Below are 26,466 nucleotides of genomic sequence, written 5' to 3'. Positions count from 1 at the left end.
GGCAGGAGGGAGGCATAACGTGGGCATGGCATAAGGGGCGGAGGTGCTTGTGCATGCTCCACTGAAGAATGTGGGGGCTGGGAACGAAACCCTCATGCAAAATGGTCGATGCCTCTGTGCGTGTGTATGTGTGTATATATGGGACACGGGTGGCGCTGTGGGTTAAACCACAGAGCCTAGGACTTGCCGATCAGAAGTCAGCGGTTCAAATCCCCGTTGCTTAGTCCCTGCTCCTACCAACCTAGCAGTTCGAAAGCACATCAAAGTACAAGTAGATAAATAGGTACCACTCCGGCGGGAAGGTAAACGGCGTTTCCGTGCACTGCTCTGGTTCGCCAGAAGCGGCTTAGTCATGCTGGCCACATGACCCGGAAGCTGTACGCCGGCTCCCTCGGCTAATAAAGCGAGATGAGTGCCGCAACCCCAGAGTCAGTCACGACTGGACCAAATGGTCAGGGGTCCCTTTACCTTTTTATATGTGTATATACATGTTGCATCCAGTGTGAGTCCTAGTGAATTAAGTAGTACTCTGTGTAGGACTTAGCTGGATACAGCCGATGTATGCATGAAACATCTGTCTTCTGTTACTCAAATCTTGGCCACATCCAGACGAGGCCCCTGTAAGACTCTTTACACAGATCTACCATTGAATACACATCAGTAGCTTCAATTGGTATTCCTATTTTATCCATCTAAAAACTCAACTCCATAAGGAAGTTTAGAATAAGTCAGGAGTATGGAATCTGGTCTTCTAGATGCTGTTGAACTACAGTTCCCATCACCGCCAGCCAGCATGGCCAATGGAAAGGGAGTTGTAATCCAGCAACATCCGGAGGGCCAAAGGTTCCCCATCCCTGTATTAAGGAATACTAACTTGCTCAAGGTCATTTATAAAGCTTGAAAAAGAATTTAAACTCAAGTCTTCCCTATCCAAATTCAACACTATATACAGTACATCAGAGTTGGGGAACCTCTGGCACTCCCAGATGTTATTGAACTACAACTCATGAAAGATGGCCATCATTGTCAGTGAGCTGAAAACACTCAGCATCAACATTGCCACTCTACAAGAGATCAGACTCGCTTTGAATGGCAGCCACCGAAAGAAGGACGACAACTTTTTCTGGCAAGGAGGGCAGCCAAAACCATGTATTCACAGCATAGGTTTTGCAGTGCGGCTGGGAGAGCACAGAAAGAAGAAACGCCATGGTGCACCTGCATCACTCCATCCAGACACCTTCATCTGCCTCAGCTGCAACAAAACATGTCTCTCCTGTTTCGGTATCTACAACCACAGCAGACACTGTAATTCTCCAATGGATTGACTTCATGCTTAAATGCACACTCTCCCACTGTCTCCCGAGACAGACAATTGCCAACCCCCAACATCTCCTGTCATCCCTGGCCATTGGCTATGCTTATAGGTGCTGGTGGAGTTGTAGTTCAGCAACATCTGGAGGGCTGGACGTTCCTTACACCTGATCTATATCCTCATACTGCCCTATGCACTCTTCTTGGACACTAACACAATGAGCTATAGCGTCCTATGATTCTGGTGGCCTGTGGTGAACCATATGAGACTGAAAAGGACAAAAATAGCAATTAACACTGAATTTCAAGACGTTCCAACTAAAAAAACGTAAAAGCTTCTGCTAAAGGGAAATTTAGTGATATAATGCAAAAGAAGGTAAGTCCTTCAAGGACTTTTATTTAAATTGTTCTGGCACACGGTAAACATGACATAATTCACAGAACAAGGTATGTTGAACAGTTATGCAAAACACATGAGGGCAATTATGTGATAACCAGAAAACAAGATGACTGACCAAGTTGGTCATAATGCCTTTCTGAAGCTCCTGAGGACCTTTTTGTGAGCCTACTTCATTCATTCTCTCTCTCTGTCTGTCTGTCTGTCTGTCTCTCTTTGTGTGTACATATAGCCCTCATTTTCTTATTCTGGCCACTTTACTAGAACTGAAAGAAGCTTGTAGAGAAACATGCTTTGTAATAAGCTGTCACCCGCTAGCAATTCCTCTTCTGTAAGGGGTTTTCCTGAAAGTGTAAATCAGTGTGAATCAGTTCTGTCATGTGAGAATCACTGTGAACAAGCAGTCCCGAGATTAAACCTCACATCTGCTGCCTCTTCATAGCCATCTCAAAAATCCCCATCATCATTCTGAAATCACCCTTTTTAATGCATCTCATAATTAGAGCACTCCTTACAATGCAACCCAGCCTCTGATCATGGCCTTTTCTGCACATTACATGCATGCTTATGTGCTATTTCTAGATGCCTGGGAAGCAACAGAGGCATAAGGTGATAATGAGCCAGTTCTGGTGCCACCCTTTGCAGCTTCTTCTCTGCAAAAGAGTGTGAGAGAGTAGATAATCACATCTTTCCACCTAAAAGCATCTTTGGACTGTCCTTAGTTCATGCACTTGCATTTGATTTCTCCTACTTCCATAACTCTAATGGTCAAAGGACAAATGATGATGAATGTGTCATTAGAAACTATACTGGCTTATAAAATTTAACAATAGGCAGCGGGGGTTGGGGTGGGATGATTTTCATCAGGTCTGAAGCATGTGGAGTGGTTTCACTCTTCCCACCATCAAAGCCACAGTGAAAATCACCTACTCCCAAGCTGCTATTAGTCTTAAAGTTCCCAGTGGCACCTATAATTAATAATAGTAGGTGTGGGGTGCAATTTTATTTTTTTCAGAATTGAAGGTGAGGAAGGAACAGTGAAATTTCTCCTCCTGGCTGCTGCAGTCCAGGGGGGAGGGAATCGGTGGGGGTGGGCACACCAATTATTATCTTTTTAAAAAGTTGATGTGGTTTCTAATGACACATTTAGTTGCAAACAGTTGTTTTCTATCTTTCTTCCTTTTTTTTTTTTGTAGAGGAAATACTGCAGCATAGAGTGATATCCTGCAGAATCTCAGCACCATCTCCCTGCCCCCACCTCAAAGCAGTAAACACAATTAAGAACATTATTTAACAGTTACAAAATTCAAAGGCAAGAAATTTTGCTAATTAATAATTGGAATATTATTCAAATCATTCAACGATCAGAATGTTTTTCACAAATGTAATTCTGTGGGTTCATTAACTTTTCAGCAATGTAGCTTGAGTTTGAGGAATGACTGGCAGGTGCAAGAGGGGAAAGTGCTTGAGGCTGGAAGGTTGTAAAATTCTGTGGAACCTCTGGAGGGAATGCTCATGGTACCCTGTCTGAAAAACACTCCTCTAAAATACTGACATCATGATACTACATCTGAAACACAGATTGAAACTCTAGAATATCTAAGTGCTGTAGGGTATGAATGGGAAGCATAAAATATGCCAGGGGGATATTGCTAAGCATGTTATTTGAGGTGCCTTTTTGCTCAATTAAATAAGTGCAGAAATAAAACCACACAGTTTTTGTTATGATTATTTTCTTTTTTAAAAAACACAAAAATCCCTTCTTAGTCTCTAGAGTAAGAGAGTTTGCATATACTCATATTCTGGGATGCCCACAATCACCGCAACGTAACAGAAACTAAATGTGTTCAGCTGTAAAGACTGCTTAAAAACTTCTTAGGAATATATTTTAGCTCACAATTGAACACTGAAACATTAAAAGTGAATAGCACTTCGTTCAGCTAGAAGGCAAACAATCCCATGGTCAGTATTATCTAAGAGAAGCGTCATTAACCTGTGTATCAAACAGTGACCCAAAAGCCATTTCAAGTATGTCAAACCCCACCTAAAATCTTTGGGACTTCATCAATGTACTTGCACCTTTCTCTGTTAGTGGACGATATCCCAGAATTGAGCACTATGTTTTATACGACACTTGCCAGTGTATGCAAAAAAACATAACATGTATAGGTACTCTGTATGTGGTGACCTGCAGTGAGAATATGTACCTGCAGTATAAGAAGGAGGAAAACAATAATTGGGCTTCTGGAGCACATGGTGTCCCTGCACTAAGTGAGGATGAGCTTGGAAGAAACTCATGTTGATCTCTCCCAGGTGGGGTGGGTCTGGGCTCACCTGGGCTGGAGTACCCAGGCAGGAGGGGATGGACTGGCCAGTACTGAAACACATTTTGCACATCTACTAATTATTGCACTGCATTGTCTAGAGAAGGGGGCAGGTTCATATGCTTAATAGCATTTGATCATAAGAAAAGAGCAATATTATCCACCACAACATATATGTCCTGAAAAATAAGCTCACATGAAAGCATGCTACCTACCTATGGCCCAATTAATAATTCCATCTGATCTCTCACTCTGTATCTGTCTCTCTCCTCACATTTGATCATGGGGGTGGGGGGTGGGGAAAGACTGAGGATTTCTCCTTAGATTCATCAGTATTATTACAATTCACAATGACTGATGAATCGTAAAGTTGTTCCTAACTTAGTACAGTGTGTCATCTGACTGCACCACCTCAGATTTCAGGTAACAGCTCATTTATTTAAAACTGTCCCCATGTGAAAAACATGCATGTATGTATGTTTGTATGTCAAGAGAAAAAGTGTGTTAGCTTTCCATATGGGGCATTCTTTTCATGTGAGGACACTTCCAAAATAATGTGAAATGCAAGGTGTGCAATCACCAGAGATGACTGTATCAAGTCAGTAGCAACACAGTAGAATTGGCATTCATTTCAGTGACACTTTTCCAAGATGCAAAAATAGAGTTTCGAAGTCTTCAACTGTCAGCTTACAAATAAGCTGCAACAAAAATCAAAATACCAATGCCAGCACATATTAATTCAAGGATTACATTATTATATGCTATACATTGCATATAGTGAATAAAACCGTATCAAACAATCCTGATTCCACACTGCATAAAATTGCGGGGGGCGGGGGGGGGGCAGCAGAGATGCATGTAGTACTTGTACAAGAGAATAAGGAGAAATCAAACAATTCTGGGTGTGTGGAGAGGACTTAACAGAAACTGTGCTGTGCTCCACAAATAAAGACTAAAAGCTTTTTATCACATCATGCAATTTGTCAGAATTTGTAATCAGGACTGCTGAAAATAGCAGGAAGTCCTAGCTAAATTCTTAGGGCATGCAAGTTCTGCTAATGAATTTGCACTTACAACTGAGCCTCCAGTAATCTTAAGGTTTTTGCATATGCCAGATGAAAATTAGCACTAGCTGCAGCCTCTTCAGCAAAATGTCAAAATTAGACATTTTATTTCCACCTAGCTGTTTGGCTACAAGCAATCCGATTTGTGATAAAATGCTCTGCTTAAAGACTAAAATTGCATGTGCTCTCTTTTGTTTATCAAGCTTCTTATTAACACAGGCAGTTTACCCACCATAGCTACATGTTTTATATTGCACATAACCAAAAAGGTAACAGCTGTCAAACTACATAGCCTCTAGTGTCAAAGTATTGCCCACCTTAGCTTATTCTATTCCCCTCTCTTTTATGATAGTAGACTCTTTACATTTTTGGCATAATAATTCATATTGGAAACAGGTTGCTACAATTACTTCTTCTTCTTTGTTTCTTAATGGAAAACTGCAGCATCTGAGATTTTGATTAGACCACCCCTGTCTCTTGTGCTTACTCCCACATTGATAACACATTGATAACTTCTACCTATGTGGGTTACTGTGGAAACAGGGTTAGCCAGGCAAGCTATGCACCTCAGTAGCCTGAGCATACCCTGCAACTTTACTCCCTCTTTCTTCTTTGGCGATCACTCGTGGCCGAGTAAGATTGTCTTCCATGAATATGGTATTAGCGATGTGTCCGTAAGTGACTGTGGAGGCCAATTCTGGATCCACACATCCTTCCACAGTGGGGACATAGGTTTCCGGGTGGAAGTTGATCACGGTGAGGATTTGCCAAATGCATTGGTGGAGGTAGAGGGGTGCGGGCGGAGTGCACCGCCCCCAGCAGCATGATCTGGGTGGGGTGCCATTGCGGCTGTTCCCCCCACCCGCGCTGGGCACCACGCCCCCAGGATGCACACCACGCCCCTGTGGGCTGCATGCCACACCCCCGGCCCTGCTTGCTCTTCATCCGATGCCAGAGCATGAAGCTCCGCCACTGGCCAAACGTGCCTTCCACTTAGCTCGATTCTCTCTTTCGTCCTAAGTTTGTGCGTCTTCAAAGTCCATGATCCCTTTGGTAGAGGCTATTTTCCCACTTGAGCACTCGCAGGCCAGTGTTTCCCAATTATCCGTGCTTATACTGCATTTTTTATTTTTATTTTTTTTACTAGCTATGTTGGAACAACCCACATGGGCTTAAATATTCAGTTACTGGTGTAGAAACAATAGTGGGAGAAGCAGCAGCTACACTGGTGAAAGAACACTGAAAATGGAACACCTTCAGATCCAACGCTCCTTTTGTCTCCCCATTCTTACCGCTAATTTCACAAAAGGAGTCACTACCAGCAACTGTAAATTTCTTCCCGGTGACTGCATTAGAAGCAGGGTGAGAGGCTATGCATTATCTGCCCATCACGGACTAGAGGCTGGTTTTCTCTCATTGCTCTATGGAGGAGAAAAGCCCCATTTCTGAGCTTGCTTCTGGATCGTGGATGGATCTAGACTGATTCTATGTGCTTGGCCTTGTTTCGTTCTAGGCCTGTTGTTGTGTTTGGAGTGTAAACCTGCCTGCACTGATGAGAGACTTGAATCTACTGGGAAGCATGACATTATGCACATATATAGAAAACCTAGGTTTCTTATAGAAAAAGTTTTCTTTCTTTCTTTACACATTAAATTATTTAGTGTTAAACAAAGCGACCTTTCCTTGCTCCACCTGGAAACAGCACAGGTAGAGGAAAGGCAGAAGCTTCACTCCCTGATGTGGGTGTTGTTGTGGGGTATTCCTATTCTATGGGATGAAATGGAGGTAGGGTCTCACCTGCTCTTCTTAGGCCCCCACACCCTCCCAATCACTTGTGCTTCCATTCACTGCCCGGTGTTGGAATCTGGGCATCTCTTCCCCCCACCCCTCCGGGTCTCCTAGTCCTCTCCTCGCTTTCCTGCCTTGCAGATCTTCCTATGCACCCTCCTTCCTGCAGTCCTGGGACTCCCTTTCACCCAAATGCACGAAGACTGGGTGTGGGAGCTCACCAGATCCAAGAAGAGATCACAATGCAGAGCTTGGGAGTGACAGGAGTCACTTCACTCCAACCAGGCAGGAAAAGGCTTTTTGATTTCAGTGGTGATACAAGGCCATGGAAAAGACTTTGGGGGTGGAGAGGGGGAGAAAATAGTATTTCCTTTGTAAAATGATTTCTCCTTCCCACATTAATTTCCTCTCCTCTCTAGGAACTGAGTCAGCTTATTTTTAACCCTTGGAAGGCTAAGCTGCAGAGGAGAAAGCTTACATTACACCTATATGGATGCTGGTTTGGCCTAGGGGGCAGCTGGTGTGTGGTCTGCAGCAAGGAGGGGTCACTGACATTTGCCTCCCTGTAATGAAAATAGAAGGGCTGCATTTCAATCAATGTGAAATGCAAGACTGACTTCTCCTCTGCATCCTCCGCCTATGGCCAAGTGACTTAAGGGACAAGCAACCACAAATATCATCTAATGACACTGGCCATTTTGGCTTTTTTTACAAATCACATTTACATGGTAAACAATTCTTCTGCTGATCAACTTCAAAACTGAGATATCTCATGTCCTCAAGGTCTGAAGTTTAACCAACTCACGAGGGCTTTTTAAAAAGTTCTGTCTCACTCCTAATCTCCTTTGAACATAGGTTGCATTAAAATGAGCTGCTTATCTGCACTGAAATGAAATCAAAGCAAAACAAAACAAATCTCTTGCTGTGATGTGTCTATATTTAGCAAGAAAATTATTTTATAGGTGTAGTGGGGGTTGAATTCTAATATAATTGCAAATTTTCAACTTCTTTTTAAATAGCACTGCCTATATAATACCACCAGCTATACAGACAATGGAAAAGTGATTATCGAAACCAAATGGTTTTTCTAGATGCATGTTAACAAAATAAAATTATTACACTAAAAGAGGAAAAGAACAGGCCAGCCTCTCAAACTTCTGCCCAGGATTGGTTGTTTCCTGGTGACAGTGTACTGTATTCCAAAATATGAAACACATTTCAGCTTGTTATCCTCAGACACTGCTGCCAAGCTGCAGATGGATCATAAAACACGCAAAACATGCTAAGCCTATGAAAATACCCAAGGCTTGCACAGCAAATATTAACATGACACTGCTATTATTTCCTGATCTAGGTCAAATCTCAGCAGGAAATCTCATTGTCTATTTTTATTCCCTGCTCACTATCTTGAGCTTTACCTTTCTGTTTTCTTGATCAGTACAGCCCTGAAGATTTGTTCCTGGGGAGTCCTCTCATTCTCATTAGTTGGCTGCACAAAGGGATGGACAGCAGCCAAGATGAAACCCTGCTGGTACAATTCTTGCAGCTGAGCAGGAAGATCACGCAAGGAAGAGAGCCTGATTGCTGATGATCCCAGTAGCTCAGCTGGAACCAAAAAGAGAGAGACTGATAAATAAACCTGAATTATATTATGTAAGCGTTATGTTGAGTTTTTAAATATCTACGTTCTCTTTAGTAACAAAAATGCACTTCTGCAAAGTAGCTAAATACATACCTGTTGGGTGCATTTGTTTGTTTATGGTATATATTAATGGCAACTCTAACAGCAATAAGAATAAGTCCGCTATTAGTAGCAGTAATGCTAAGCACAAAAGAAAAAAAGAAAATACTGTTCCCCTAATTTATGGCTCTAGATGTTATTCTGCAAACAATTCTAAAAATCCACACCAGATCTTTCAAAAGTTTCATTTTTTGCATTTTATTAAAAAGGGCCATTTCATACACATCCTGTTACAGGAGGTCCATACATCCAACCTTTAATATTAGACAACACCTGGGATCCCCAATGCAGCAGAATTACAGTATTCTTTTAGCTGTGAATACACTGCTACAAAACCATCTCCCCTGTTCTTCCACCCTGCTTAACCAGTATGTGACCAATTACTTGATTCACATCTCCAATATCCAAGGCCTTCTCCACAAATAAATTTACTATAGTTTAAACCTCCCTCCCAAAAGGTGCAATGGCTAAGGACTGTGGCCAAAGTAGATGAATTTCAAATCTCCAACAGCTATCAGCCAGGATACCTAAATGCTTAAATTACATTTCATTTGGTGCATTTCTAACCTGCCCTTCATCATAACTGACCTTTAAAGCTATAATCTTTGCATCTCCAGATTTCTTAAACAAAGTTGTTTTAATCACCCTACCAACTTAAGTAAATGTTACTCATAAACTAAGAAGACACCTAAAGCAGCAAAAGCTACAGCTGCAAAGTTTTAGTAAAACAAAGGTTTTAAATACTAAATTCCCCTCATATTCCTTAACAATGTTTGTATTTCAGATTACAATGCAATTATTATTTGGGCAAATGCAGTGTACAACGGGCAAAGCCAAATTCTGGATTTCTGTGTAAACAACAAAACAGTCCCTGAGAGTCCAGAGGCCAGAAGAGCTTCCAATCTAAAGGTGATTCATCAAATACTCCAGTCTGCATTCACACACTCACACTCACACACAGACACACTCCGTCACCATGTTGATTCCATTTCTCAGTGTTTGCCTCTTTAATTTCCTTCCTACTCATACTGCTACAGATCGTGATCTTGAGGGAGTTTCAGTGTACCTAGCTACTATTCAACATCAACAAGAATAAGAGCTTACGAAAGGTATGAAGGTTCTTGAAGCAAGCTCTTCTTCTATGTAAAACCCTGAGGAATACAGTCTGTATGAAAGACAGTAGGCTCTTTAAAAAGTATTTTTTTCTCTCCTGCATTTCCCATAAGAATGTATGGCTCTCTCTTTCTGAATAATAAAAGAAGAAGTTATAATAAAAACTAATACATATTCAGAACTAATAATAAGAGGCATAATTTAAATAATAATAGGATAGGTAGCTGCTGCCCTATACTCCTGCCACAGTTTCTCTTAACCTGCAAAAACCATATTCCAAGAATATACAATGGAGCTTCTGATTGAGGAGCACAGGACACAACATCATTATTTCTTTAAATAGAGAGGGGAAAACTGAAGAAATGCATATACTGAAGAATAATACAACTCACAGTTCTGTCACAGCATACAAATGAAGTAAAATTCATAACAAAATCCACTAAGTTATGGAATGCATGTGCTGTAAGATATAAGTAACCAAGCTGCCTGTCAAAACAGACTGACCCTGTGCCAAGCATACAAAACAAATTCGGAGGTGGGTGTTGAAAACTTTAATTGCATTTTTATTTTATTTTTATTCTTTAAAAAAACAACCTTTCTTCCTTTTTTAGCACTCTGCTCAGGATTTTATTCAATTGTGTCTTTGTCTTAGTGGAAAGCATTCTGTTCATGCAAGGTGTGGCACCCAATTTTCACAGGCCTGTTCTTCCTATTTAACCCCCCCCCAAAAAAAAAACAACAACCCTGCTTCTGACAGTTAGGGGGTGGCGGCTCTGAAACAGAGAACTGTAGATAGGCACAATCAGCAAAAGATAGGTTTTCTCTCTAATGATACAGTAGTACACCCAACGGTTGGCACCATTGATTACCTAAAGTCAATAGAAGTGTTAGCCATAACTGCTAGGCCTAAACACTGCATTAAGGATACATGGGCTGTATCACAGAATCACAGGTATCGTCCCATCTCAGCTGCCCCATGTCTAGTCTTCTAGGAGTAAAATAATTAAACCCTGTTTCTGAACTTGGGCAGTCTATGCACAGCCAACCGAAAGGACGGGTGAGTCAAGCAAGGCAGGAGAGAGTCTCTTGTCAGTTACAGTCATTTCATGCCCTTTTGATAACCCTGGGCTGGTGAAGGAGGGTCTGACCAGCATTCATCAAGGTATTTGTCAAGAACTGATACATGAGTAGGTTAGACTGGACTCTGCGGAAGCACATAGCCAACATACACTTTGCTTCAGTCCAGGACAATTCAACCATCCGTTTTAGGTTTTGGCTTGGATTCAAACTCTTCTCCAGTAAATGGCCGCTTACCCAGTCCTGGGGAGGACGGTTGTTGTGGCCCGTTGCGGCAGGCCCCAGGCCCAGGGAGGCATCACTGGACTGGGCGGACTCCTTTTAGCCTAATATCAGGTGGGGGTAAAGTGGTGCATCACACCCAGCTCAAAAACAGATGTGATCACAGGGTACCGCAGTAAAGGGGTATAGTTGGAAGGCTCTATTCAAAAGCCAAGGCAATTTTGCACATCTAGGTCCCAAACTCTACACACAGCACCACAACGGTTCACACTCTGAGAAACTTGTCTTTTCATGATGAAGATGTAGAAATATAACCTTGGGGACAGAGGGAGAACAGGTAACTGGAAGTTTCTAAATAATACCGTTTTCTATGCTGCATTACTAAAAATGGTCAGAGTTTGAGAACATCTGCAGGAAACACAACCAGCTGTTTAGTGTTCACACAAATATGCCACAGCCTTCCTCTGTCATATCCCTAAAATTTCATATGTATCGCTCAAGACATAAAAGAAGCAATGCTCCTCTCCTGATTGCCCTCAAACACTAGCAAATATTCTGTATTGATAAATAACAGAGCAAGGGTATAAAACCATGTATGTGAAACTTTCCCTTTGTAAACTGAGTATCTCCTAACAACTAGTTCTAACTAGTCCCTAAACCAAAAATGAATTATATGCAGGCAGGATTCCAAATTCACTGCCCAAGGTCACACATCACACTAAGTCAAACCATGGCTTAGCACAAATGTGTGGGCTCCAGAAAAGAAGACTGTGCCCACTGAACTCCTCCCCAGTCATTGTGCTATGCTGAGTTAAGCCATGGTTTAGCTTAGCATGTCATCTGAACCTGGACTTGTGGTTTAACTCTTCTAGGCAAACCATAAACCACAGGACAAACCTTGGTTACAGGTCATGGTTTGTCTGGAGAGAACTAAACCACAAGCCCAGATTCAGACAACATACTATAGCACAGAACATCAGGAAAGCAGCCAGAGAGGAACAATGCAGCAATTATCTTCTCTCTCTAGTTGCCTGTCCATTTACTTGTCCAAACTAAGTCATGGTTTGACTCAGGGTTACTTGCGAACTGGAAAAATATCTACAATGAGTAACTAAATGAACTTTATCATACTCATTACTCTATGCCTTCCTGGGATACAGATAAATGTATTAGAAATGGCATCACAGCAAAATAAGCAATATTCTAAAAGGCTATCATGCTGAAGAGCATATCAATCTCCTCAGACTAAGCCCCAGTCCTAAGCATCATGATCCAAAATGAACAGTTCTTATGTTTACAGTTACTACCACCTACCCCTCCATATACAGCCTGATTCACACATAACCTTAAACTATCGTGTGTTTTTTAACTATGGTTTAGTGTTATGTGTGAACCCAGCCCAGCAGCTTAATTATAGTTTGCTTCCTGTCAATAAATCACAATATGAAGTTATGGCTAGTTGCTGGCTTACAACCTTGGTTTAGCTATGTCTTGGTGTCACATGTGAACCAAGTATGCCTCCTTAGCCACAAGTTTCTTTGACCAGATCAGATGCTTACCAAACTACAGACATGAGCCAAGCGGGAAATATATGGAGAAATAAGCCATGGTTTGTATGACTATCTGTGGGTTAACTCATGGTTTGCTAAATAAACAATGACTTGGTATTTTGTACAAACCAGGCCATAAAGAACTCACCCTCTTTTTTTCAGGCATACATTGTTGACATCTATTGACTGCAAGATCAGCACTACTTTTCAAAACTTGCTTTGTCAGTTGAGGATCAAACCATGACAAGTAATCAGATCAGTTTCTAGGCTGGAATAATAAGGCAGGGATAGCATTGTTCCTAAATAATAAATAGCATTGCTATTTAGTATGCTCAATAAAACTTGCAATCTACTTTTAATCTTATCTAGTGTGGCACAGTCTGTCTCCCAGTTTCACTCACAGATACATTTGCTGTGAGTTATTGTGTCCAGGGAGCACTGAAAAATAAAGCCATTAACAATTCCTGAAACAACCACTACTACATTGATTGACGTACTAAATTAATGAGTCTGGATCTACCTAAAATCTATGTCTGCTGTGCTGCATGAATGAAGCTATCCTAAACATGAATACTATGAAATAAACCTACATGGTAGTCTTTTTTAAAACAACAACAACAACAAATGAGATAGGGAGTGAGAACAGAAAGGTTTAAGAACCTATAGGCACACAAAACCTCAGAGACATTGACTGAGACTAGGATCCAGGGAAGAAAAAAAGACAAGTAAATATTTCATGCTTTTTTCCTTGATATACTATGTTAAGTGACATTCCCAGTTTCTCTTTTAGCTTTGAAGGAGCATAATAAATAACACCATTAAACAAATCAGTATTAAATATTCAAGACAAATCTGGAATTTCCACAAAGATGAATTCCTCGTGCTTACTTTTATTATAATATCTAAAACTTTAGAGAGAATAAACAGGCTACTGGAAAAGCATGAACTGCAAATTAGGCAGTACATACATTTTTGCCTCTTCATTTTATGAATGTATTAGAAGGGTCATCACTAGTAATGTTCAGGAACATTATTACCCAAACATGTAATGATTAGGTAAGACAGTTAAAGACATTAGAAAAAATGTGTATCTCAGCAGTATAAGATTTGGCTTACACAAGTGTATAATTTCAACATAAATTATTTTCCTCCTTGCCTTTGTTCTCATTTCTTACTAGTTGAGTAGTTGTATTGGGGACAGAGAGATTTCCCTAAAGTATATTTAAATAATATGAGCACACACTGGCTAGGAAGATGGTTTATGGCTTTTCTCATGGGACAAAACAGTGATCAACCAAAGCCCCTGAACTGCACTATGCCCAGTTTACAGGCCTGCTTTTTCAGTTTATTATATGTTTCAGCAAATACCATGGAATATCAGCTAATGCAGCAACTATGACGAATACTTTTAGCAGTCACCAGCAGATGCTTAACAAAAACAATCCAGAAAAGAAGCTGAGCCTGAATCTGAAACAAAGGCAAAGTTCTGATAGACCAGGAGAGGACTGAGCTCAAGGAACAAGAAAGAAGATGAATATCTCACCACACAAATATATTCCATCTCCTACCTCAGTAATTATTACTCTTGTGTATTTACCAATAATGTAGAGGGCATTATTTTACTACTACATACAGTGGTACCTCGGGTTACATATGCTTCAGGTTACATACACTTCAGGTTACAGACTCTGCTAACCCAGAAATGGCACCTCGGGTTAAGAACTTTGCTTCAGGATGAGAACAGAAATCGTGCTCTGGTGGCGCGACGGCAGCAGGAGGCCCATTAGCTAAAGTGGTGCTTCAGGTTAAGAACAGTTTCAGGTTAAGAACGGACCTCCGAAATGAATTAAGTACTAAACCCGAGGTACCACTGTATTATAAGCAGAAATAAACACATCCAAGTTGGTATAGAATTTCCTTAATACAGTGGCAGCACTCACATGTGTGAAGCCATTGCTTGTTTTAAACATTGTTAGTTCAGCAAACTGTGAGCCATGTGAGATATCACCTCACAGATGAGTAAACAAGCCATGGCTTGTTCCTCCAAAGTTGTTTGTTTTCCAGCTTGAATGGGGCAGGGTAACCAAACAATTCACAGTTAAGAACAAACCCAGTTGACTCTAACCCACTGCAAGACACAGTTAAAACAAACCATGGTTTATATGACAGCAAGTCATGATCAGCTTCCTAGGCTGGATTAACTCAAACGATCGTTATCCCAAACCAGGGATGTCCAACAGGTCCAAAAAAAACTTTGAGTCTTACTCCCCACAAAAAGCTGAACAATTATGGTCAATACAATGGATAGATCATTGCCAGTTTTTTTTTAAATTGGAGGAGATTGCAGACTCTTGGAAGTTGAACATCCCTGTTCTAAACAAAGTTTAGTGTTACATGTGAACTATTGGCAAGCAAAGAAAGGCCTATGAGCAGCTACTTGGCCCATAAGGCTTCTGCCCCTGGCCTATGCAAATACAATAAAAAGTACCACCAAAATCAAATTCCTTCCAATTACCAGACTGTACATACCTACACTTAGAAGGATGCAGGTATAAGGGAAGCAACAATGGCAAATGGAAGAGCACCAAAAGAAAAAAAGTAATCCCAGAAGGCCAGCAGTAAAAAAGAAAAGGGAGACAGGCAAATACTAAAATGCAATCTGTACAGCTTGGAAATAGGAAAATATCTGACCCTTTTGAACCCTTTTATTGACTTCAGTAATGCCCAACTACAATAAAATTTAACTAGTCAATTATATAATTATGTATACACATTTGGAATACGTGGGTGAAAAAGAGAAGACTTGTCCATATTTCATTCAAATATTCACCTCTGCAGATAGAACTGGATATAAATTGTCAAGAAAAAGCTGTGAACTGAACATTCCTTGTCAGCAGTTCATGCAAAGTGATACAAGGAAAACTTACTAGAGACAGCAACTGTACATTTCTAAAGATCAGATGTAGCTTTTCTTGAGAAAAGGAATAGCTTTAAAAGGGGAAGAAACGCTCTCATTAGCTTCTGATTTCAGCCACAGCTCTTGATCAATGTGCAGAAGTTTGACAGGTGTTCTAAGCGACAAACTTCTCACCAGCTTCTCATAAACATTCATTGCACAAAGAGCTTCATATCAACCGAGGGGGGAGCTTTCACATGTTGCAAGATACATAAAAAATTAAAGATTTCAGTGCTGTGAGGAGTCCTACAGATGCCACATATTTCCAAATGAAATGATAAAAGGAGTTAATCTGAAAGAGAATAAACTATGAGGCTTACAAATTAAGTTGATAGAGTTTGGGAAAGTTAATGGATGAGATAGATGCTAATAAAATATAAATAGGCATCAGCCTGCCGCTGTTACGCTTTGCTGGCTGAGCTCTGCATCAGTGCTCTCACTTAAAAATGGTTCCATGACACAAGAACTGACAAAGGGTGCTAAATCGTATGAATTAATTTGCCACCAACCATTGTACTGTTTATTAAAATGCAAAACAAATTAACATCTACTTGCATCCTAGATCTCAAAACTAAAGAGAGAAAAGAGAATGGCACAATAAGTGGTCTCTTGTTAAGCCGCTGTTGTGTAAAGTTTGGAACTGTGTCAGAGTAATTTTATTATTTTTATTTTTTGGATTTTGTATTGTGTTATTTATTTTGGAAAGCTCGGCTCAGAAGCAGCATCTGTCTTTCTCTGTAGTCTTGCCTCTTTTTTAGCCAGCTGGGTTGACTGCCTTGATGAAGCTTTTCAAATGATCAAATGACTAAAATTAAAACATATTCTGCAAGATTATTTTCATTGTTCTTCACCACATGTTCACTGAATAAAATACTTCGTAATTGTCTGACTTTTTGTTATCAAGCTGCACTCCTTGCACTTCCTGTCAGTTTTGTTGTAGCAAATTTGGTGAGCACAGAGGAAAGGAGTGAGTGGGCGAGTAGATAAGAAAGTATTTGGTACCACACAGTCTTCAGAAGCAATTGCCCATGTACTTGAAAGAACTGTTCCTTTACAAGTTAGCCTATTACAGTACTCAGAAATTACAATATTTTAGATTTTTTTAAAAAAATTGAAGCTTATTTGTCTTTCATTAGTAGCACTCCATAAAATAAATAAGACAGTCACATACAGCACAAAACACCATCAGAGCCAGATGACAACATATCCCATTAGAAAAGACAAAAGGATAATTACTTTATTTATGAATAGACAGTAATGGTTAGAGAACCAAAATTAGTTGTCACATTAAAAAAAATGAAGGCATTTACTGCTCAGTAGAAAGATCAGTTCATCAATATGTAATAAAGATTTATAGATGCTGCCTGAAAACTGAAAAGATTATCTATTCTTTCCTATCATTTTATATTCTTCAAGCTACAGGTCTAATTATAGACCCTTGGCCACCTGTTGCATGCAACTGTAGTTTTATTTTTTGTTACAGGGAAAATTTACACTGGCACATGCAGGCTGAGCAGTCTGTCATATTCTGTGTTTCCTCTCTGCATAACACCAAAGTGTGCTTCCTCTTTGCCTAACACCAAAGGGGAAAGTTGTGCATTTTGAAAGAAATGTCACGGTGTCTGTTAAGAAACTCCCATCTTTTATAGACAAGCCTTTTCCCCCTTACGACAAATCCTCCCCTGAGATGTGCAACCTTGTACACATACCTGGACATGATCTTAATAAAACATATATTTGATTTTAACCTCACCTTAAAAAAGAAAAGAAAAAAGTATTGATCTGCTATTTGGGTTGAGTAGATCTCTTTAAGGTCCGGCCCATTAATCCATGATTTCCATTTTCAACATTAAAAATTGATATATCGCAAAAACTTTGCACAAATATTTCAAACAGCTGGCTGCCCCCACAGCAACCCTAGTGACTTAGGAGGGTTCAGCATGGTTGCTTTACCAGCTATGAAATCCCTTTCTGCTACTCTCCCGTTTCTCATTCCAATAGCTACTGATTGTGTGACAGATGCAAGTTATGATTTAAAATAAACAATGATGTTTATTTTAGCTACTAGGCCACTTCCTCTGTATTATCAAGAACTTAAAAGTACTACGAAGACCAAATTTAGGGCCTTATCATAAAGAAGCCTCACAATTCCAGCATGCTTAAAGAAATGTGGTATCATAAATTATGCTTTGCCCGTTATAAAATCACAATATGCCTCTTATTGTAATAGTTTATCATAGCACAATATCAGGCTCATGAAAAAGCAAATACCCCTACAATAATTACTCTAAAGGATATGCTGACCCTTTTTTAGTTATGCCCGTATTTCACTCAGTCTACTCTAGGCAATAATGCAGGAAAAGAGGAGTTCATACTGTTTAATTTAATCAAATTGCAATGTTGAAGTCCTTTACTTTATACAACTAGCATTACTTGCTCAAAATAGCAGTGGAGAAAACAAATGTAAGGGATTAAGGGAGCTATAGGTTGAGAGAAACAAGACATTAAAAAAGCTACAACTAGGGCCTGCACCCCTGCTCACTTCACTCGCAAAAGCTACCCCCCTCCCCCTTAAACCTCACCAAATTTCTGCTCACTGGGCTGGGCTGCCTAACCGCAACCATGTGAACTGCAGTGTGATGACATCCTTAGGAAAATATGTATTCAGAGAGAAATGAGACACGATTTCAGCATAATGCACTAAGTACAGAAAGCAAGAATGAAGGTCTATGCAAGTCTGTGCAGAATTAAGCCTTACTGAATCTAACAGGGCTTATTCCTGATAAAGTGTGCAAAGGATTCCAGGCTAAATCATCTAAGATGCTACAAGTTGCAAGAGAAACTGTTGCCGAGTGGGAAGACAGCTTGATATTAGTAAACTTTTTTTTCCAGAAAAAGCTACATGTTCAGCTGTATACAAACCAGCCCACCATCCTTATAAACAATTCATAAAATTCTGTGTTCAAACTGGCCTCTGGAACAAATATATCTGTGAAAAGAGAAGCCTGTTTCCAAGGGGATGATCTCTGGATGAATGAAGTCCTTCTCCATGAGTAGGCCTAATGATATAATTGAGGCTACTTGTAAATCATCGTCTCAACAACTGCATTCTCCAATATAGTTTGTCACTTTATGCTTCTCCCTTCACAATTCCTGTTGATTTCCCTTACCTCCCTTACCATTTTTGAAAGCCTACTCAACTACACACACGAAACATTCGAAATTGTAAATGCTTTTACTTGAGATTGTACCAGAGATGTGGAAAACGGAAAACGAGGATCAAACTCCCCCTAAGATTGGCCAGGGGTGCTGACACACCACCCGCCCTGATGATCAGGCAACAACAAAAAAGGAGGCAGATGCTATAGTCAAGGCTAATCGACAAAGAGAGAGGGGCAGCCTATTTTCCAGGGCCTAGCAGCCAACTGCACCATCTTGCTTGCTGTGCATTGGCAACAGAATTTTGCTGTGGAGAGAGGAGCCAAGCTGAACTGAGAAAAAGGTGAGAAGACAGAGCTGAGACTGATAATGAACACTGGACAGTGAGGTTTTAGTTTCTCTTCCCTGACTCTGTGTGTGTGTGTGTGTGTGTGTGTGTGTGTGTCTTCTCAGTACAGGTGCCCTGTTTTCACTAGGCCCTTGAATAAACAGGAGACTTGCCAGCAGCAACCAAAGCAGTATCCAGGCCCATTATAAGCTCAGAGGCCAAGCAAGCAGAGGCCACAACAAAGGTCAGGTGAGAGGCAAAGTCAGAGCAGTCTGTGGCCAGGTTTGGCAGAGGCAGGAGATCTGATAGCGGCCACAGCACAGAACTAGCACATACAGTGGATGCTCGGGTTGCGAACGTGATCCGTGCAGGAAGCATGTCCGCAACCCGCAGTGTCCACAACCTGCAGCGCTGTGTCTGCGCCCACACGGGTTGTGATTTAGTGCTTCTGTGCATGTGCCGAAACGTGGAGGTAACCCATTCCGGTACTTCTGGGTTCGGTGCGGTGCGCAACCTGAAATCACGCAACCCGAAGCATCTGTAACCCGAGGTATGACTGTAGATGTTGTTCCAACAACTCTCCCAGCCTAGGCAGGGTTTTTTTATTTACAGCTGGACACAAAATATAACAACAACAACAACAACAACAACAACAACAACAACAACAACAACAACTTATTTGTACCTCGCCCATCTAGCTGGGTTTCCCCAGCCCTCTGGGCAGCTTCCAACAGAGATTAAAAATACATTAAAACATCAGTCATTAAAAACTTCCCAAATATGCATTTGTAAAGCTGATAATGTGCAGTTGGAAAAAAGTGGGGCAAGACACATTACATGTAAGTGTTTAAAAATCACTTTAATGACTGGCAATGTCGGTGACAGTATGTACACAAATGACATAAGGGTAGAATGTGCTCAGTTTCCATACTTAAACCCAGTGCTTTTTTTCTTTTAAAAAAGGGTACTCTCGTTTTCCTACCGATATTGAAATACTGCCCCTCAGTGAAGCCAAACTTAGATTCACAAAATGTTTAGGAGTATGCACCCCACAGAAAAAAGCACTGCTTAAACCACCCAAATCATATTAAAACACCTTCTTTTTGGCCTCCTCTACTTCATCTTTGTCTTTGGGCAAGTAAATCTTTGTCACATCCTCTTAAAGTACTCCTGTTTTTGTGCCTTAGTCCTATCTCGCACCCTGTGTTCCTCCTTCTACAACCAATGCAAAACATCTGGTCTGCCAAGATGATATGGACAGGGGTAGATAAGAATGTCACTGATAGTAGACTACACAGATTAGTTCAGGAAAAAACGACTTTAAGAACTGCAGATCAATGTTGTAAACCAGACAAGACATCTAGTGATGTAAGGCAAAGTAAAATGAGAAATTAATTTCATGATGTTCAAACTAAAGTCAATTGGACAGGGTAAGTATAAGTAAATAGGGGACAACCCCAAAGACTGACAATAGAAATAGAAACAAAAGGTGAAGAAAAAGAGGAACAATGTACAGTTGTACCTTGGAAGTCGAATAGAATCCATTCTAGAAGTCTTCCAAAACATTCGGAAACCAAAGCGTGTCTTCTGATTGGCTGCAGGAACCTCCTGCAGCCAGTCAGAAGCTGCAGAAGCCGCACCAGATGTTCGGTGTTCGAAAACCAGAACACTCACTTCCGGGTTTCAATCGTTTGGGAGCCAATTTGTTTGGGAGCCAAGGCATTCGGGATCCAAGGTATGACTGTACAGGAAAATGCCTGCTTAACCAGCTACCTCTTCCATCCAATTTTTCCTGACTCTCCTTTCTCACCGAAGCTCCTTACCCTATATCCCAAGTCTTTACTCAGGGTCTTCTTGCCCTCTGGAAAGGTTTTTCAGAGTGGACAGAGAGCTTCTGGGGAAGAGATAGGGTGGAGAGCTTCTCTTGCATATGCATACTTACTTGACAACCCCAGGCCTATTTGCTGAATATTATTTGTTAAAACCATGCAGCCTATAAGAATTAGCAAATGAGCCAAGTACAGAACACCCGACTGAAGAAAAGCTGTATTGCTCAGCCAATCAAAAGCAATTACATTTTTTTCCTGGCAAATCTGTAACTGACAGTCACTAAAGGTTTTTTTTTCTTCCATGAAAATAATTTCCTCAGCACTTGGTGGTTTACATTAAATCTTAGTCAAAAAGACAAGATTCCCCATCTTCTCTCAGTAGGGAAGCTGTCACCACTTGGTGTAAAAGATTTTAACCATCTGTCTATCATGCAACAGTTGCGTGGGTGTTCCTAAATTCCAAGTATTACAACATGGTCCATTAAAATGAACATATTGGCCATTATGTCTGTATCTTAATTTGAAAATTCACCTAATGTAGTTTTAAAAAACAAAGCAAATGTCCAAATTATTTATACGCCTCTACAGCAATACAGAAATGTGTGTGCTCTTCTGGACAAATTACTGGGGCTGAGCAACCAGTATCCAGGTAATTGTTCAACTGTAACTAACCTGAGTTAAACTGCTGTGCCTCATGAAATACAGGTCATGCATGCACTAGGATCTGCCAAACACATGGTGCTTCAACACTGGAAGTAGAGATCACTTCCCATACAACAATGGATTAATGATCAGTACTCCCTGTCCACGTCCAAGCTGGCAATGCATCAATGTGAACAAAGAACAATACAATAGCATTTGGTCAGCTTTTCTTCAGACTTATACATCATAGCTGGCAGTTCAGTATATTTGTATTAATAAATTATATAGTCAAAAATGTTTCCTTTCATGAATTGGACTTGATTCATTTTATTTTTATTGGCATGTTACTTCAATTGTAGTCATCAAAAATTGTATTAATAAAAAATAGTTGAGAAATAAAAAACTGCTATGCCTTACTCTCAATCTCCTTACCCTCAGCTATCAGTAAAATGGGAACCACAATGTACTTGATGTGACTTGCCACTACACCATTTCTGCTGTGCACAGGAATGTGACACCTCAGGTTTCTTGCGAAACATATTCTCTTTTTACTGGTGCATATGCATGTGTGAATAGAATTTATACACTCGTGTACATACCAACCACAAAACGTTATTCCACAATGTATTTGATAGCTGTCATAAGCACCACATAACCATTATGTTTAAGTGGAAATAATAGTCTTAGCTCAAAGCCAAGTGCTTCTTCTATCACACATAAAACAATGCTCTGGCAAGAAACCAAGGGCAGATTTATTAACTCATCAGAAATCAGAGATAGCTAACGTGGCACCCTCCAGATGTTCTTGGATTCCAAAATCCACTAACCCTAGCCAGCTTGGCCAATAGTCAGAGATGGCTGGAGTTGCACCCAGAGGCAGAGCTAGCTGCTCCAGCACCCGGAGCGGCACACATGCTGTGCACCAGGGGGTAGGGCTAGCCGCCCGCAGTGGTGGGGAGAGCATTCCAGGGGCGCCGCCTGCGGTGAGCGTCCTAGGGGGGGTGGGGCGGCAATGTCAAACCCCCCCCCGAGGTATAACACCCAGGGCAGACAGCACCCACCTTCCTCCACCAATGATTGCACCAGCGGTGGAGCATACACTCCTGCCACCTAGGTCATGCATGCAGGGCACGCCTCAGCAGCATCCTCGTACGGCACTGCCCAGCTGAGAAGAGGGACAGCAATGCTGCCGTGACTCTCCTCCTTCTCTCTGCCTTCTGGGTCAGACCTGACCCAGCAGCAGAGCTGCAGCTGGGCATAAAGGAGCTGGCTGCTCCTTCATGCATGAAGCCCAGTGCAGGAGAGGTGCTGCAGCTCCCTTGAACAATGAGGGAGCCTGTTGGGGGGGTGCCTGGTTGTGCCTCCTCTCAAAAATGCACCTGGGGCCACAACCCCCCAGCCCCCCCACACTACACCCCTGCGTTGCACTCCAACAACATCTGGAAGGCACCAGATTGACTACCCCAGTTAAAAGCAAAAATGAAGAAAACACATAAAGCAGCATGCAGAAGTAGCTTTCACTGTGTTGGGGGCAAGGACATAGTGAGAGACAAACTGGGAAGAACAGATCTGTCCACTCCCCAAATTACAAAAAGAAACCAGCACTGGAGAAGGCTTCAGAGGCAACTACATGCTTTTTCACCAGCTGCTGTATGGATGTTTCTTGCTAAAGTGTTGTTATGCTCCAAATGAGCTGCTGGAGGGCAACGGTACTAGAGTGTTGCCTTCATAGAAATTATTTGTTTTTTGCTCTGTATATGCTGTCATACCTGGTACAGTCCCTGATCAATGCAAGAGGCTGTAAACTATTGGATCACATCATAAACTCCTGGGGGAATTATCTTACAAAACTTGCCCTGTAACTAGGATGCATAATAGCCACATCCACAGTCCTTTGGTAGGAGCAGCAGAGTTGACCTACATCACCCTGTATTGCACCATTCTTCCTCCTGTGGGTATATCCAGCTGAGAACGACCTACACTCTTAATGTCAAACTGCTGAAGGAATGGCATTTGGTAAAACTGCGGATTATTTTCACCCAAGCTCAGTATGTTCGCTCTGTCACTCCGCCCCTATTATCCACTGCAGGCACAATGGATCCAGGAAGGGTTGAGACAAACACTGAATGCAAGGAACTAAAGCGTAGAAATGCTTATTTTCTTTATGTTCACATCTGCTTTCATAGTAGAACAAGGAAATTAGGTAACTTCCAACACTGGAAAAATAAAGAATCTAATAAATTGTCATCTGCTAAATCAGCATTTTAGGAGATATGGAACCCTGCTACTACCTGATTCCTAGCGGTAGAAAGAAAGAAATCAGACAATAAGTAGGTAAACCCAAAGCTGAAGCAGAACACGAACCATCTTTATAATGTACATCCTACAAAACTATTTGTAGGGAAATGGTAATCCCTGAGCAACAATGTGTGTTTTAGCACATGTTAAGGCATGCTGGTTTAAAAGCATACATGTAAAGCGGAGAGAAAGCATAAGTCACCAGCTGGTAGAGGCTAGTAGAACACTATTATTGTAAGAATCCCAAGATTCAACACTTTGAAGGAAACCTATTTGCATGTTGAGTGGAGCTGCACCACAACTTAAATGATAACTGCTGCACTAAGGTAAGGAACAAATTGGTACTTCAGGCACATCTTACTCCCACCTCAGTCACCAGCAATAGCCTGGGTGCTGGATCACCCTGAGCACAAGTGCCACAAAGTACACAGGATGCAAAAAAGGAGACTGAAAAGCTGCTTGATTACTATAAGATCTTGTAACAGATCTTGTTATAAATGCTAAACTTCTTTGATGATCACTCGTAGCTGAACAAGATTGTCTTCCATGAACACGGTCTTAACAGTGAGTCCGTAAATGACTGTGGAGGCCAATTCTGGATCCACACGCCCTTTCACAGTGGGGACATAGATTTCCAGGCAGGAGCTAAACTATAGCTGTGCCGAATGCTTGAAACCATTAATCTTTGCAGCAGAGATCCTGTACTGTAATTCCTATTAGCTACAAGGATGCTGTAATTCCTATTGGCTACTATTGTGATGAAAGTTTTGTGAGCTACAACACCAGCAGCTTGGATCTTAATTGTCTATTTAAAATGTGTGTCAACCTTGCATATTTGGGTAAGGGTTAAAGGGGGGGGGGTGTAGGTGGCAAAACCAATACAGTAAAGAAGCCTGCCATGTGTCCATGGGCAAGGAGTTACAGACTGTAGACGCTGCCGCACTGGAAGATCAATTCCTTACAAGTGGCATTGACACTGTGTAAAAGTGCTAGTTCTGCAGAACTAGTTCCCACCAGCCCCAGTCAACACAGCCAATGGTGAAAGATGATGAGAATGTACTTCCACAACATCTGGAGGGCACAAGGTTGGATAAAGCTGATGAACATATAAGGATACATACTAGGAAGCGAAGGCCAGATTTATTTATTTTTTAAGTCTTTTGCTTCACTGTTAGAAAGTTTACACTGTACATTCGGCAAATACACAAGCCATGTAAACTATGAACCAGCCCAGAAATTTGGAAACCAGTGTGCTGAAGACATTAGTATCAGCCGTTGTCAAATAGCTATATTTAGTATGCAAACAAAAAGCATTCACTTATAATCAATGTGGTCATTAACTGTTTAAACTCAACTTCAGCTTCGCCCACCCCAGCAATAATTCCCAAGCCACTCCATGGAGCAAGTCTGCTGTGAAGCAACCATTTTAACGACTGGACTCTACAAGCTCTAAGATGCTACATACGTTCAAGGCTAAATAAACAGCTCCCAGGTTAGTTTCCCTGAAATGCTAGCCACAGGAGAAGCCAAGAACTTGAATTTTTGAAACAAGGATAATTGGCAAGACTCCTGAATTGTTCTCCTGGAGAGTTCAGATTGTGTGTGGAAGTTTGTTTGAGAATCTCTGAAGACTGTCAGGTGTGAAGCAACTCTCCCTCCCCCCCCCAAAAAAAGCGAGCAAGATTTTTTTTCCTCAAGCAAGCAGAGAATGTTAATGCCACCTCTGAAGCACTGAGGGCCATTTCTACAAATCCAATAATATCTACAGGAAAAGCTGAAGACCAGCTGGGAAGCTTTTAGCAGCTTGGGTGTAACCTACTGTTGCCTCAGTCCCACAAAAACAGTTGGCTGTAAACATTTCTACCAACTGAAGCCAAGACTTTTAATAAAATATTCCTCTTCCTCTTGTGTATATAGCATCAGTGGGAGCAATTATGTAAACTCTTTTTCACAGCCCATTTTGGATTCAGTTTCTTCATATTCTTCTGATTTTGACCGTCTTTTCTTCTTTTTTTTGGAGGGGGGGCTGTCAATATATGTTGATATGTTAAAATTTACTTGGATTAATCAAAAGAAACTTTTTTCTTACAGCACAATCCTAACCATGTCTACTCAGAAGTGAGCTCTACTGAATTCCATGAGGCTTATTCCCAGGTAATTGGTGTTAGGGCTGAAGCCTTAGTTGGTTTTATATGGAGTTAAACTTTTTAAAAAATTAACCCTAAGTGAGTTTTGCACATTTGTAGTCTAAAGATGACAGAAAGCACTTTAGACTAGGAGTCAAGCCCCTGTTTTATTCCTGTTTTGAATCCAGCCTCATCTGTTGCTTTCTCTGCAAGTCACAGCATCTGGATTACATTACAACCCTTTCTACACACACCACCCTGCCATTCTACTTACAGATATATAAAAACTATCTACAGATTATTATATTTCAGCTTTGTCAGCTTTGGACGACGGAATAAACCCAATATAATTCAACAGATTTAAGCAGAAATTGGTTGAATTTTAAGTAGCATTAAGCACTACCTTGAAACTGGATAAAACAGGGATTTTTTTTATCTCCAAAGTACTTATCTGCCATACATCACTGATATATCCTTATTTCTTTTGCTGCATAATTTAACCATACCCACTGACTTTATAACAGATACCCCCAAAACAATT

General features: G+C 41.0%; 1 protein-coding gene across 4 annotated transcripts in view; it reads right to left on the bottom strand.

Moving 5' to 3' along the window:
* RFTN1 (raftlin, lipid raft linker 1) overlaps window positions 1-26,466 on the bottom strand; it is a 100,288-nt gene that overhangs the window by 59,599 nt on the left and 14,223 nt on the right. For all 4 annotated transcript variants that reach the window (XM_083404964.1, XM_083404965.1, XM_083404966.1 and 1 more), the window contains exon 3: window positions 8,303-8,489. In XM_083404964.1, the coding sequence (XP_083261090.1) occupies window positions 8,303-8,489 (187 nt within the window). The remainder of the gene's footprint in view (window positions 1-8,302; window positions 8,490-26,466) is intronic.

Source organism: Podarcis tiliguerta (assembly GCF_965153285.1).
Source record: "Podarcis tiliguerta genome assembly, chromosome: 12".
In the NCBI taxonomy this organism is placed as follows: domain Eukaryota; kingdom Metazoa; phylum Chordata; class Lepidosauria; order Squamata; family Lacertidae; genus Podarcis; species Podarcis tiliguerta.
Note: the sequence above shows the minus strand (reverse complement) of the source record. Positions and strands in the feature narration are given on the sequence as shown.